This window comes from Hydractinia symbiolongicarpus, chromosome 14 (genome assembly GCF_029227915.1).
Source record: "Hydractinia symbiolongicarpus strain clone_291-10 chromosome 14, HSymV2.1, whole genome shotgun sequence".
Lineage (NCBI taxonomy): Eukaryota > Metazoa > Cnidaria > Hydrozoa > Anthoathecata > Hydractiniidae > Hydractinia > Hydractinia symbiolongicarpus.
In genome coordinates this window covers 6,195,001-6,211,193 of record NC_079888.1, presented here as the reverse complement: position 1 = coordinate 6,211,193, position 16,193 = coordinate 6,195,001, and the positions used below count along the sequence as shown (strand labels likewise).

The 16,193-nt window shown below is 37.5% G+C and overlaps 1 protein-coding gene across 2 annotated transcripts in view; it reads left to right on the top strand.

Moving 5' to 3' along the window:
• The window catches only part of LOC130625372 (uncharacterized), a 28,157-nt gene that overhangs the window by 7,983 nt on the left and 3,981 nt on the right, over positions 1-16,193 (top strand). The window contains exons 2-5 of one of the 2 annotated variants that reach the window (XM_057440453.1): positions 6,803-6,925; positions 7,236-8,406; positions 13,977-14,236; positions 14,347-16,193. The exon at positions 14,347-16,193 is cut by the window's right edge and continues 737 nt beyond it. In XM_057440453.1, coding sequence (XP_057296436.1) covers positions 7,247-8,406; positions 13,977-14,236; positions 14,347-16,193 — 3,267 coding nt within the window. In that variant the 5' untranslated portion in view covers positions 6,803-6,925; positions 7,236-7,246. Of the gene's footprint in view, positions 1-6,802; positions 6,930-7,235; positions 8,407-13,976; positions 14,237-14,346 lie in introns of both variants that reach the window. The other variant, XM_057440454.1, reaches the window with a different exon arrangement.

Genomic DNA, 16,193 nt, shown 5'->3' with positions numbered 1-16,193 from the left:
AAAGCCTATTTCTTCTCTTGTTGATATCATTTGATTATCGAGGCTACACTGCCTAACATTTTCAAAACCAAGAAAACGTCCAAGATCAGCGTGTTTAAACATAGGTTGATCCTGGTTGTTGGACAGGGTCTCGATGGCTCCTGCGTTAAACATAATTTGCGACGACATTTTCTAATATAGAAACGTAAACCAAAGGTTTTCACCGCGGTCACTCGAGAACTTTCCAAGTCCTAGGGTGCTCCAATCTCACGTACAAGCAAGCATGCTTGGATTTTTTCAGATCAGCCTTGATATCATCCCAGTCTGATATCATATTCGTTTCCTCGTCTATCATCTCCATATCGCTTCTTTCGTGGGGATACCATAATAACAAGGCTTTCTTCTGCCTCCTCAGATTCTTAGGAAGAGCTGTATACGATTGGGGTAGGAGCCACAGGCTGTGTTTACGATGCCTACCTGAAATAGCTAATTCAAGTAGGGGTTGTCTCTGATTTCGAGACTCTCGTCAGATATCATGTCGTCGACTATGAAGAGACTTTCCTCACCTGCCAACAACTAGGAGAGTCTCTCAATCCACTCACACTATTTTTGGGGTCTATAAGTAACACGTAGTTATCCTTCCAGAGCGAGGTCCTCTCAAGGTATGTCCTATTCCAACGTATGGTAGGACATAGGATCACTATGTTGTGATAATGTTGTCTGTATTCGTTTTCAAGCAGGTCCAGAACACGTTGTGTTTTCCCATAACTTGTGGGCCCTGTGAAAATTGATGTATGTGGATGTCTTACTACGTCTAGTGATATTTATTGATAGCCCCTTTTCTTACTATGGATTTTCGGGTATATCGCGGCGCAGCCGGAATAAATCCACACACCACCGTGATTGTTCACCAAAGACCCCCCGCAGGCAGGGCAGAGCTTGGTGTTTCGAGTCTGGTATTCGAGGGGTAGAGGAGTATATGTTAACTTTTCCTGTAGGAAACGCACTACTTTGCAGTACCTCCTAACGAGCCGTGCCTTCTCCTGGCTAACATGATCGGGGGGTGCCCCGATGAGTTTATAGTACTGGAGTATAATATCATATGTGAACAAGGTGTAAAGAAGCAGGTAACTCTCACCCTGTTTAAACCCTCTAATTTAAATGTCAATATTGACAGGGTCTAATTCGTATTCAATGTCTTTGCATTTGGTACGCTGCTTCCTTGTCGCTTTATCCAGGCAACCTATACATCTCTTCGTTCTACTATTGCCCCTCATCCTGAACTTGTCCAAGGAAAGATGCTGTCTGATTTTGAACATTTGGCCTTCCATTTACTATTCCGAGACTCTCCTTGTTAAATGCCCTGGCAACATCAGCAAGCGTCGCATACCTTCCGGTTTCTAGATATTTATAGGGTACCTTGTGATGAATGTGCAAAAACTCATAGTCTTCCCAGGTCATCCCTTCCATGAATTGGGCTTCAATATGGGCCCTACAGATAGCCATAAGCTCTTTGATTTTATGTAGAGTTTTGCGGTGTCGATTAGCGATATCACCACATTCTTTCTGATGGAGGCAAATATCATCTCCCTTACAGTCTTTGCATTTGTATCTTTGCCTTTGATGCGGGTACTTTAAGCGTTCCCTAGAGGCCTTGTTAGCAGCGAGGCAGGTGATGCATTGTCTTAATATTCGACCATTGCGTTTGATTTTGAACTGGTTCAATGGGAGATCTTGAGCATTTTGAACATCTCTTACTCTATTCCATTTTCTATTTATCTCTGGGGACAAATAGAAAATTTATAGGGCGGTCTATTTTGTGGGTATCAATAATTTCTTATACTATCCCTGCTTGATTGCGTATTCGTCGAACAAGATCCTCGCCGTCATTTAGCCGGCGAACTTCAGGCCGTCCTTCAAGTCTATCTTAACCCCGGGCCTGGAAACTCCTAGGGCCTTTTTTGGCTATCAGGATCGTATGGGATACCAGCCTGACTGATTCCCATAAAGAGTCAATAACCATGGTTTCCTTCGGGGTATTGTTGCTATCCATGTGAGCCTTGCTTGTAGTCATTTATATTATAGCATTTTAAATATTTCGATATGGGGCTAATTTTTGCCCTGTTTCCCCCGCTGAGGCTCAGGTGTGGGGTTTTGAGATTCTCCATCATTTTTACCTATTCCAAATCTATACCATACACCAACCCCTACTGCTAATACGGCCAAGGTCCCTATACCGTACATGTAGACTGACTGTACGGAACTGGCCCCAGAAGGGGTTTTGACTGTAGATTCTACAGTACCCTCTTGTTTTATTTCTTCCTTTCTTTTCTTCATCAGCGCCGCCAACTTGTTTCCTTGGGCCACACGCCCTGGATGCTTTACTGGCTTCGTGATGACTCTCTCTTCTTGTTTCTGTTCTTCCTCACTCATTTATATTGTAGCACCTTCCGGGGCTTCTTTCAATGCCTGGCGTTTATTGGGTGGGGGCTCTACATGTTCATATTCTGCAGAGGCATCGTTGAATATTCGTGCAATATCTGACATTCTCTTTATTGTACGGCGATATCGAAAAAAGCAAAACGCAATCATGGCATAGGATAGAAATATAGAGATATACAAACACACCGACATTTATTTCCGGGTAGGCACCAGGCGGTAATGGCCCCTGGAAAGTGTTGTAATCTGGTCAGGTATGTCGTGGTAGAAGTCTTCTGTCCTTATATGGTACACAAATGAGTCTGCATCCATGTAACAGAGCCGCAGCTTACTGCCATAGAGGCAGTAAACTGCGGCTTTCATTACGACTATATGCAGCTTACTGCATATAGTCGTAATAAAACTCATACATCACCATTTTTGAAATGTCCAGGATGGTCTGTCCTGTGTATACAGGCTTGTTCATTTTGACCTCGACCTTACCCATCTCTACGCCTAATAAGTGCTTACTGAAGCGGCTTCCACCCTTGAAATTTGGTTTCATCACAAGCTTCATATACTTATCTTCGTTGTGACCAGCTGAATGTTGCCTTGATTCCTGATCTTCTACATGGTCTTGCCAAACACCGAGAGATTCATCAACTTGTAGAAATCCTTCTCAAACTCTTTCTTCGCTTTTGTTCCCAAATCATTGTTGTGATCAATATAGCGTTTAAGCCATGCCTTCTGGTTAAACCGAATGACCACATGGATCTTTTTCAGCTCAAGCCCGTGCTTTAAAGCTTCATGGAGAGCTCTGATATGCACCACGTACCCACGCTTGTTTTGCAAATTAGGTACCAGTTTTTCAACTTTTTTGATCGTCGTGCGTTCTGGTAGAAACGGTAGCTCATTATGTTTGTCGTGCAGCCTCTCCGGGTAGTCAATGTCGACCTCTAAAATGTTATCCATGTTTATCATCCATAACGAGCCTCTCGATTTGCTTTTCTGTAAATGCCTCGACGTTCGACACCTATTTGAAGCCATCCGTTGGGAAGCCTTGACGCATGGCCCATCCGTATAGGTTGTTGGCATCCGAATACTGCAGGTCGGAGGATTCAACCTCTGCATCATACTGGTCTCCCTTGTACTTGTTGTTAGCTTTGGCATACGGGTGTACAGCCTGGGTTATACCTCCTCGGATACCCTTCTTGAACATCAATAGCATGTTGAGATTTGTGAGGAGCTCTAGCCTAATACCTGTATGTTTGAGTGCTGCTTTCCACGCCAATCCAGGTGCACTGTAAAAGTGCGCAGGACCAAGCTTATAGTTTGTCAAGCAAACGTCTCGAAACGTTTCGGAGACGTCGACTAATAGCAGTACGTCTGTACTCAAATAGATATCGTGATAGTCGCCCATGGTAACGCTATCACCCTCTGGGGTGATACAATTCCATACCTTTTTCGCGTATGCATAATCATTGTCGCTAATGCCCTTAATGTTCAGCTTGATGTAGAATGTATCCTTGGGAGGTAGCCCAGCCTCCTCAAATCGTTGCCAATCATCCATATAATCGTAAGGGTACACGCCTTTCCTAAACATCAAGGGGAATACGTCATCCTTGTCGATAAATTTTACCATGGATGGTACGCTTGCCTGGTCCCGCTTAAGTTGCTTCGTGGTGTGGTCCGTGGTTGCCACATACTCGGCGTCTATACTCTGAAATTCAAGACAGGTATCCGCACAATGTTGACATTCCATACCGGCGGCGTTTGTACCAATGAGGTTGATTGCCAATTTGATGGCATTAATTGACAGCTATCGATGAACCTAATCTCTAGGGTCTTGTACATCTCACCATCGCCATACCCCATACCTGCAAGCGGTACGTTGATTTTTACTCCAAAAGAGATGTACCTTTCGGTATCCTCTGCTATGCATCCAATGTCCTGGGTGTCGCATTTTTCCTCAAGTTCCCGTATGAAGAGATGCGCATCGTACCTGCTTAGGTTGTGGAATATGATAGGTATGTGAGCAGGTATTTTGTATTTGAGGTTGCAGATGTTATGCACCGCGCCTCTATACAGCCCCGTATAGTGGTTCCGAACCTTGCGGTTTTTCTCGCAGTATTTAACAGCTTCATGCATATATGGAATTTTGTGGCCTCTTTATGTTCCCTTATTAACACCTCTGTCAGTTCCAACATGGGCTGTTGTGGATAGGTATGGTATAGCCGCTTCACCTCATTCTCTAGGTGGTTCACGAACCGCTTGAAACAGTCCTTACCGCGGTACACTGTTAGTGGGTTTGGGACATCCCATAGGCGAATGTACTATAGGTACACCATCCAGATGGCACTCAGCATTTTCGTCTTCGTCCCCGTAGCATCCTCTACTGGGATGAGCAGGCTCTCGAAGTCTGCATATATGGCAAATGGTACCTTGAATTGTTGTTGGCCATCTTTATATTGCAACCATTTCTCGGCCTTGCTTGGCATTGTGATTTTAACAGCCTCGTGGTCCCTGCAGTAGCCATAATGTTTATCTTTCGATTCAGCCGTAGTAAAGGCCTGTAAGCAGTTCAGGAAAAATTGCATTGATTTTGTATTCTTTGAAGTATCCTTGCCTATGAGTCGCGATAGACTCTTGCCAGTTGTGTAGTGGGCCTTTGAACCATCCGTGATGCTTGCTACGCCTAATATTGTACTCAGATCGCCGCAGGATATTGATCTTCTTTCCCGTTATGTATAGGACATTCACCGAAATGTCCGTGTTATTCTTCTTGAGCTTGAACATGTCCTTGATACTTGTCGAAAACTCTATACCCTTCCAATTATAGAGGTGTACGTAGGGTCTCAGCTTAGAGATTTTTTATGCATCTCTTTATGATGTAGGGATGTTATGACGTCCCACTTGAAACACTCCTCGTCATCATTTTTTGGATTAATTATGGTCTTCCTTGAGGCTATCCATTTAGGTGGTTCTATATATCATGAACCCTTTGTTAGCCGTAACGTAAGTCTACATCAAGGTGCATGATTCGACTAACCGTAAAGCCACTCTGAGGTAATGTCGGATGTTACACGTGGGTCTTGATATTGGCAAACATCCTATCCTGCGTTGCTATCCTGGAATATTGACGTCATATTACTATTGAAGGCTTTCTTCACCTCGATGTACTCATCGTTAGCCTCCTCCGAGTTTGGTACTATTTTCTTCTTCCAAATCATCCACAGGGACAGCTGTATCTTTGCTGAGCCCATATCTTTTACCTGCTTTTCAACCAAAGTTTTCACGTTAGGGCGCACCATCCCTATATACCCGTCGACATCGGCTCCTCCTATACCAGGAATTCGAAAACTTCAAAATGTCTTGGGCACACATGCCTATGCTCGTGAGGTGTAAAATCTTGCTCCGGCTGATCATAGAGATTTTGAATATCTGGAAGATAGTCTTCCTCGGCTTCCTGTTCGACCTCAGCGTGAAGAGTAGGTTTTGCGTTAGCTTCCCATTATAGAGATCCATTACCTTACGCTTAAATGATGCATAGGTTTTCCTAACTCCCTCTTTTATAGGCTTTGGAACAGTGTCCACTAACCAGTTGTACCATCCTCGCATCTTATCCCCTACAATTGAACGATTTTTTGACAGTTCCTGTCTCTCGAAGAGATCTATCTTGGATGGAGACAATAGCAAGTTGTGCCATTCCCTGATTTTATCCCCTACAACCGAAAGATTTTCTAACAGTTCCTGTCTCTCGAAGAGATCCATATCCTCTGATGTTATAGGCCTGATTGGTATCTGTTGTACATCCTCCAATAGAGAAAGCAATTCAGGTTTGCTTAACCTGTAATACCCGGATAATCCACGACTTTTTTGCAATATCACGTAACTGTTTCACGGTATGTGTGTTCATTCTTTATTGTAAGATTATTTATTTTGTCAGACGATTTCATCTTGCTCAAAAACTAGAGCATCTTGACTGCCCATGCGTTGATGATTATTAGCGGATATGCAGGGGAGTTCCCCTCTAGGTGCACTAGAATTATTTTTACTTTTTTTGCAGCATTTTGATGATGTCACTGGTATGTATGGATGAACACCGCCTATTAGGGACTAGGCATAACTAAGCACGGCATGGTCTTGGATGATCAGTGATTTGTGGTGGTTTGAACCGGCGCGTGCGCAGTTAGAACTTGATGTGCGATGTGCGTGCGCGACTGCGCCAGAACATACATTTCTCTATCTCTGAGTCCTTCGATATCAAAATGCGAAAAAAGCTTTACCAATAAGGTCGTCCAGGATGTACATATAAATAATCTACTGCGAGATTCTTTTATGAAATCTGTTATTTACAAGTATGATATGAACTATAGAATTTCTAATCTGTTTCTTATGCTTATAGTATACGCCATTCATCAGCGCATCCAGGCTTCAGATGATTATATCTACCTCATCAGGCCATTTTAAAGATTCCGACCTGACTGGCAGAAATGAATAATTCTCAACACTTTAATAAAATGCGAAAGTAGGTAAACAAAGAAAAACTTTCAGACTTTTCTTGTTTCTTTTTGCTATCACAAAATCAGTTCCAGTAAACTCTTTTGCGGATAATCATTTTAAGTTTTATTTTTCAAGTCTAGAAAATTAAAGAAGGCACGTGTTGTCTTTCAAGATGTTTTGATACAAAAATAACACAAGAAAAACTTCATTAAAGCTTATGGCGTTCTAAGTGATAACTCCTGTCTAAAATCTAAAACTATTTTTTATAATGGTGACACATTATTTTATTCTAATAAAGATATTTATTTTAAAATATGATAAATATATTTTTCTAGGTCTGCTCAAAATGGCAACATCTCTTTTTGCTAAATGTGAATATAAACTTCGCTTAGTAACCTTTCTAAATGAAGTTGAGGAACACTTACGCTACTTATTTCATCATCCAAATCATGGTAACTTTCCTGAAGATAAAGAGCAGTTGTATAAGATTATGGTAAAGTTAGATAACAATGGAAAGTTAAAGCATTTGTTAAAACATCAGAGACCACTCGTTCTACCAAGAAGTAAAAAGACGGATTCAATGGAATTTGACTTGAGTATATTATGCTCTCTCCTACTTACTTCCAAGAACTTGACCAAGCCAATACGCGCAGACATTGAAGCAATCAGAGATGAGAGAAATGGTACTATACATAAGCCTCGTTTTAATTATGTGGAATATATAGTTAGGTGGAGCAACTGCGAACATATTATTCAAAGACTTGGATACGACATTACATTGATTAAAGATTTAAAGTTTGGTAGTTTGCATGAAATGGAGAAGTTTCAAGTGTCCATAAATAAAAGTAAAATACAAATACAGGAAATGGAGATTAAAACAAACAATAACAATATCCAACAACAGTGGAGTGATATTAAGCAAAACAAAGATGATATTCAGCAAAACAATGATGATATTGAGAAAAACAAGGATGATATTGAGCAAAACAAGGATGATATTGAGAAAAACAAAGATGATATTGAGCAAAACAAGAATGATATTGAAAAAAACAAGGATGATATTGAGCAAAACAAGGATGATATTGAGCAAAACAAGGATGATATTGAGAAAAACAAAGATGATATTGAGAAAAGCAAAGATGATATTGAGCAAAACAAGGACGATATTGAGAAAAACAAAGATAATATTGAGAAAAGCAAGGATGATATTGAGCAAAACAAGGATGATATTGAGAAAAACAAGGATGACATTGAGAAAAGCAAAGATGATATTGAGCAAAACGAGGGTGATATTGAGAAAAACAAAGATGATATTGAGAAAGGCAAGGATGATATTGAGCAAAACAAAAGGGATATTGAGCAAATCGAGGATCATATCACTCAAGCGGAAAGCATTATACAGTCTCATGACCAGCGCATCCAGACACTTGAACGACTTAACGAAATTTCAGTGAAAAAAAGTGAGGTTAAACAACCTCTGAACAAGAAGAAAAAAATCACAAGGAGGTGAGATATTTGAGGCGTTTATTCTAAAAACACTTGGGTTTGTACTTCTTTTGATGATGTCCTTTATTACACCTCTCAATTGTGCACCAGTCCTATGTCAAGAAAATAAGGTTCTCTGTGTTTCTTTTCTTTCTAGGAAATGGCTTTTTCCTTGGAAAATTTACCCTGAGTAACAGTAACTCAGGATAATACCGTCACTTGTTGACTGTCTCCATTATGCAAGCGGAAATACAGGTTTTTAGGCATTCTGATTGGCTCAGTGCTCTTGACGACGGGTTGACGTAAACTGGTAATGTCGTCAAGAACAATGGTTGCTTAAAATGTAAAAAAGCAAGAAAAATAAAAAATTCAAGAAGCATTCAAATGATTTTATATCAATTCCAACAGTATGTTAACTTATAAAAACAATTTATAGAGAAAAAACAAAAACAATGTCAACCTTTACTGATAAAATACCTAGATTCAGCGTTAACATTCTATCTGAAAGCTTCTTCAACATAGCTAGTTAACTACATGCATTGTTTATCGCAATAAGATAACTAGTTTTACTAAAAATAAATACAGACTCGCTCCCTTAGCTTTTTTGTTACTCAGTTTAAATAAAATCGCCCCCTTTTCTAGTCTATGTCATTCTTGGGTAGTAGTACTTAATATTTGCTTTAACTAAACTTTAAACTTTAGGTTCAACTTTACACATTCTCCAAGATAAAAATAGAGAAAATAGAAAACTTCTGGTCATCACAATATTTTGTTTACATGGGTTAATTCGATAGGGACTTTCGATTTATCCTTGTAGTGTTTGTTTTTAGACAGAACTGCTTCGAACCTTTAGAATCAGTGTTAACAAAAGTAGAGAATTATAGTAGTATGAACACAAAGTTAAACCTTCTATTCTTACTTTTTTGTTTATCTTCTGCATCATCTTACAAATCAACCTCACAAAGTTGGTAAGTTACCTAGGGAAAGAATAATGTAGATAAGATAAAATTTTGTTTGGTTCCAGTGAGTGGCTTTACAGATGCAATATGTTTACTTAAACAGCTTCAGAAAAAGTATTTAGGAAATACCTTACCGGTAAAAAAAAGTCAGCAAAAATATTAGTCGGCAAAAATAAAAAGGCGGCAAAAATATTAGTCACTTGGACAGAATTTAGTCAATTTTTGCTGACCAAATTCCAGACAAAAATGATCAAGAAAGCTTACATTTTGAAAGTTTTTTTTAAAATCAAACAACAACAAAAAAAATGGTTATAGGTATATAAAAATGTTTAGGTTTAGTCAACTTCAAGAATAATTGCATACACAACAGATAAAAATTAGCAACAAGAAAAAAAAACTGCAAAAGATGGTCGGCAAAAAATTTTTGTCCGTAAAAAATCAGCAAAAAGTGGTGTTTGGCAAAAAAATAGAAAACAAAATCGGCAAAAAAATTTGGTCGGAAAGAAAAAAGTCGGCAAAAAGTTAGGCCGGAACAAAAAATCGGCAAAAAAGTTAAGTCGGTAATAAAAAATTTGGCTAAAAATTTTGGTTGGTAATAAAAAAGTCGGCAAAAAAGTTTGGTCAGTAATAAAAAAGTCGGCAAAAAAATTTGGTCGGTAATAAAAAAGACGGCAAAAAATTTAATCGGCAAAAAATATTAGTCATCTAGCCAAAATTTAGTCACTTTTTGCCACCTTTTTTTTAGTGATAAGGTAGAATATCTATTTAACTTTGGGAGATTTTAAAAATGCTCTCGGGTCCCATGTAAGGTTATTTTATGGGCTATGTTAAAATTAGGTGTAGATGGGTGGCTAATTAGGATGGTAAGTCTTGTTAGGATTGATAATTCACTTAGCGAGGAATTTAGTGCAAATGCTGTATACATCAGGGTTTTGCACTTGGTTCTGGAAGGAAAGAATTGATGAGAAAAGTTTAAAAGTAAATACCGGAAAGTCTGGAAGACGTTATTGGTAGCATCTAAGCCAAGTTTGATCTTAAAAAGTGCAATTTTAGAGCATAGTCATAAGAAAAAAAGATAGTCTAGAGGCAACGACCACCGACATTGTTTACGCAATGTATCCTTAACTTAGGTAGGACGACCCTCCGATATTGCACGAAAGTTAAACATGGCGGCTTCAGCACAGGAAGATTACTTAGCTGGTGACGAACTTGATGACTTGTTTCAGTTACTTGATGGTGGTTTTCTTGACGATGATGCAATTTTTAATGCAGATGTGAACGCTGTAGTTACTGAAGTAATGGATAACGAAAAAAATAAAGCTGTTTATCGTTGTCAACATTGTGAAATAATTTGTAAATCACAACGTGGTCTTACTAGGCATTGCAATGTTAAACATACATCAGCAACTATCACAACAAATTCTTGTGACTCTAGTATTTCCATACCACAGCTGTCAAAGGAAGAACAATGTTTGAAGAAATTTCACCCCTTAACTTTAAAATTAATTGTAAATAAATGTGCTGATTCATGCTTTAAAGATTTGTGTTTGCCTGAAAATATTAGATGCTTGTTCTCGAAAGAAAATTTTTTATTTTCAACTGATGATGCTATTGAACTATGGAACAAGTTCAGACCAATGATTGAAAAATATTCTGGGGATGCTGAAGATTTTTACATGTATTTTTATGGCATGTTGAAGGAAAATATCCTACCATCAAAATTTGAAGAAACACGATTTAGCAATATTTTACTTGCAGAAGTGGCAAATCATATGTTGACCCATTTATCAGGCATTGGTAAAGATACACCCAAAGACCTACAGGTGGCAGAAATTTCAGAAAAAGAGCTCAAAAGTTTAGATTATCTTGGTGGATATATTCTTCACAAGCTACATTCTAGGTTTCGATTTTCAAAGGCTACTTTAACAAATCGCACACAATTTATTGCACTGCTGCAAGCATGTAAGGTTGATAGCGATGATTCTCAGACATATATTAATATTCATGATCGTGGAGGTTTGTGGAGAGTAAACAAAAAAATGCAAGCAGTTTTCGTTAAATGTGAACAAATATTTCGGTTGTCAACTATTAATTTCCAAACCAAATTGGTATGTCACAACATAATCCACAAGATGCTAGAAAACCCTTCAATTTTATCTAATTTTAAGAGTGCCTGTTATGAAGTGGAGCCACAAGTTGATGAAGAAGTTAGTTTAAACTTGTTGGAGCATATGTTAACATTGTTTACTAAAGTTCGCACCTTTTCATATGCTAAAGATATTCGTGAAAAACACAAGGCTGCTAAACAGAATTCAAAAAAACGTGCTTTGAGAGTTGAACTAAAGAAAACAGCTATTACTAAAGAACTGGGACATTAAATGTTTGCCAAGTCCTAGACATGGACTAAAAAAACTGTCAAAAAGGCTATTTTTATAGCCACAAATTTTCAAAAAACATGTTTTGGCTTTAACTTATATGTTTTATTCTACGTGCCTGATATATTTATTTACATTGTTTATTTAAACTTTATTATTGTTAAGAAATTAGGAACGACAGTTATTCACAGGTTTTGTCGATAACGCCAAATATTCTCAGTGACTTATAAATCACTGATTGCAAGTTTTTTTCCAAATATTTTTCAATTTGTAGAGTTGAAAAAAGTTCCAGGTGAAGTAAATACCATGTGTACCTACAAAATTTTGTTTTCTGCTAGAACCCTCCAGTCCCCAGTATAAAGGGGACTAAAGAATGTGACCAAAAATATTGATAGCCAGTGTAATGTTTTTTTTTAAAATTGTGGCTATAAAAATAGCCGGTTTGACAGTTTTAATCCATGTCCGGGATGTAGCATCTATTGAGAGTTTTTCTTTCTTTTTGGCAATGGACTATCATCAATAAGGTTAAATTTGCTACTACCTGAGGCACAAACATTTCCAGCAATTGGTCGTACAGAAAATTGGCTTTTGATGGTGTTATCATTATAGCCTACATCTCTCACTGACGGGTTGTCACGGCGTGATCCAATAGCACAGGTAGTATTCATCTTGGTGTAGATGAGATTGAAATGACTGCTGTTGGAAGGAGAGGTAATTAAACTTTTTAGGTATGACATGTTTTTGATAGTTAAATTCTTTACCAGGATCAAGCATAGTAATACCTCCACATAATATGTAGTTATTGGTTAATTCAAAAATAAAACTTGAAAGTGTAATGTTATAAAATGTTCGATTGTATAACGAATAAAAGACATGGTCATCAGGCAACATCCAACCATAAACCCTTACAGAAAATGCTAATGATTGGTCTATAAATACTTCATACTTTGGTAGGATATGATCTGTGGTAAAACATGTAACAATGACTAAAGTATCCTGCACATCAATATGCCAACTTTTACTTAATGAAAGTTTCACGATGCGTTGTTTAAAATCAGAAAAACTTTTATAAATTGTGGAAGGAGATGGTGGCGGAGATAAATCTTGAAAAACTAGGAATTCCTCACGCTTTTGTATAGAAGTGGTTGAACGACTTTCACTACTAATGGTGACAGTTTGAAAACTTTTTTTAGGAAGATTCAGATATGGTATTTCCCCTTCTTTTAGTGACTTACGTGTAGGGTAAACATAAAATTGATCAGGCGAGAAATGACGTTCGCAAATATATAACTTGAAGGTATCAATACGCTTTCTCAGCTGCTTATCAATCACACGATCCTTTGTTATGATGTTGATCAATTTCTCACCCCATGTCTTGTTGAAATCACTATTTGGCAAAGGAACTTTGAAAATACTTATATCCTTATGTCTTCTGGAAGTGGAACAACCAAATATTGCGCAATTTTCCCTAGGCATATTAGAATAAACATCAAACTGTTATGAAATCAAACCAAAACATACAGGCAATTATACGCCATTTTGAACTTCTGTGCAGGATCGGAGATCTGGGTGCGAGCTTCATTTGCTTGCAAAAACATAAAACAATAGGCCATTGTTTGTCACCAGACTATCTTTTTTTCTTATGACTATGTTTAGAGTTAAAGGAATGAGGTTGGTAGTAGTAACTCGATTTTTTTCAAACTTGTCAGCATTTGGTACCTCACAGCTGATATTCAGTTTGCATTGCAGTGTTGCAAAGGTGAGATTATAGACAACTGAGTATTTCCAACATTAATAATTTAGCTACTATAGTTGATAGTTAAAGATAGTTAAAATTATCTCTCACTTTTAAATTGGGTGGCGTTTGTTGGAGTGTTATTAGTAGGATAAGTTTAGCTTGAAAATAAGTTTAGAGAGTTACTTCCTTTATTTACCAGCTGAGCTTTGACGATTCAGGTGTAAGGTAGGTTGTACGAGGTATGTGTATAAAGTTGTGTTGCATGGTAGAAAGACATGTGCAGTGAAACAGAAGAATCTTGGCCGTTTGAAAAGACATTTTATGGGATTGGTTAGGTGACCCACTTAACGCCTCTACGTAAAAATTAACACCGCTAAACAGCGACACAGTAAGGACAAATAAACCCTTTGCTTCATGCATTGTTTGGTTTTCTCCGTTTTATGTCTGTTTAGTGATTTTATAGAATTACTTGTTTGGCAAAAGTCGGTCGAAATCAAGGGTTAGTTCTTTTTATTTTAGCTTAACATTGTACAGAAACATGCAAAATAATTTGATGATACGATGTGAAAACGACACTGTTGCTGACATTGTCAACATAGATATCAAAGGAAAAGTTAATGAGCATACCATGGAATTAAAATTCGGTGATCACTTTAATGTCGAAAAGTTGCACAAAGAACTGTTGATTACTATCTACAAAGAAATAGTGAAGAAAATTTTTGAACTTGTGATAACTTTTGTTCAAAATGAAGAAGAAGTGTCTGTTATCACAATTCAAGGTTAGTAACTAATAATGGACCTTTTAGCGTACATTTAATGTGATATATTTGTAGATAGCTAAACGCTATTAAGTTTGTTTTTTACACAACGATGCCTTTCATTTATTTAGATGTAAACATGGCTTGCAGCCACCATTACAAAAACACCAGTAACGGATTTGTTTTGCATACACATAACAGCTTTAATATCTCAGATGAAATAGAGTCAATTGCCAACGTTGATATAGTGGAATCCGACATCAAATTTACCTGCTGTGGAATAGTCAATAAAATGTCATACATGGGCTACAAAGGATTTTCGAAAAAATATGCCAAAGATTATTTCACAACACATGGCAAATTTTTAAGTGAAGCAATCCAATTCCCCCCACTGGATATAACGCAGTCAATATCTAAGTTTGCACATCGAGTAAAGCAAATAATGTGTGATAGTAAATTAAATTTATTTGTTGTATTTTCACATTACAATGCCATGGAAAATCTCAAGTTTCTTAATTTAGAGAAATACTTTTTCTCAAGAGATGGAGAGGTTCCAGACAGCAAGGAGAGACTTTTACTGCTTCATCCCAACGGTAATACCTTTGTTAACATAAGATACACAGAAACAGAAAATGCTGACGTCATTTTAAAGCAATTTAGAAACGGTGAAGATGATATTAGACACTTTTCTGTTATCAATCGAGAGTACCTGTTACAAACCGGTTTGACATTTATCAACGTTGTGGCTGCCCCAAATTTTATAAAATCGGATCATAGCAAAATTTGCAAGGAATGTCACCTGATGGATAAGGACATTCTGTCTTCAAACATCAAGACTCAGAGTTTCCTCGATGCTCTTCTTTCTTCAAGTGAAAATATTACAACTAAAGAAAGTAAAGATGCATATATGAATATTGTAGGTCAGATCATGTGCTTTATGGCTACCATGAAAACAATCTTTAATGTTCCAACACTTAGCGAAGATATTCATAAAAGATTAAGCACTTTTATTTTGTCAACACAACAGCTCCGTTGCTTATACAGTGAATCCAGAAAGAAAATTATTATTGGTCCGTTAGGAAGTGGAAAAACTGTATTAGCGATTGCTCACTTAGAACTTCTATGCAAATCGCCTGAAGCAGAATCTGTGACGTACTACATAGTGTGGAATGACAAAACAATACTCACTGATACCGTAAAAAGATTTGCTGCCAAAAAACTCAACCTTAGTAGCAATTCTAATATTAATATCGTGAATGTGGTTGCACTAGCAAAAGATCTCAATCTGTCAAAAGTGCCATCACTTTCACAACTGATAGCATCTTTGTTGATGAGACATGGAAATATTATCCTTAATCTCATAGTGGATGAAATTGCTGGAGAAATATTTGACACTGAAGAAGCTTCAATATTGAGAAAAATGTTCAGCAGCGAGCATAGTTTACAAAATTCTCTTGTTGTGCTTTTCCCACAAAGCTTGGAGAAACATCGAAAATTTCTTACTGGGAAAGATTGTAAAGTTCACGATGGATTCAAATACCAGGAAACCGATATGGATGTTTTATATCTCAACAAAGCAATGCGAACGCCAAGAAATACTTTTAACTTCTTGTCAAAATTTGAATTCAACATTTCCAACTTCAAGACGGTCATTAAACATCCTATTCTGGAAGCTATTAAATTCGATTCCAATGATCAGGAAGAAGAACGGATTCAAGAAAAACAACTTCTAAACATCATCACGGGACAGAAAGAAGAAATACATAAATCTTCATCGATGCACACAGGGAGAAAAGATGCATTGTTTGAAATTCCAGTAGATATTGATGTTATTGCAGCAAAATTAAAGGGTACAAGACTTTCCAATAGTTCAAAAACGTTAACCACGGTGAATTGCAACTCAGCAGATACTGTTGGTCATCATATTCAAGGTGAAAAGCCCATTTTTATTCATGTGAATGTAGAAGAAGAACATGGA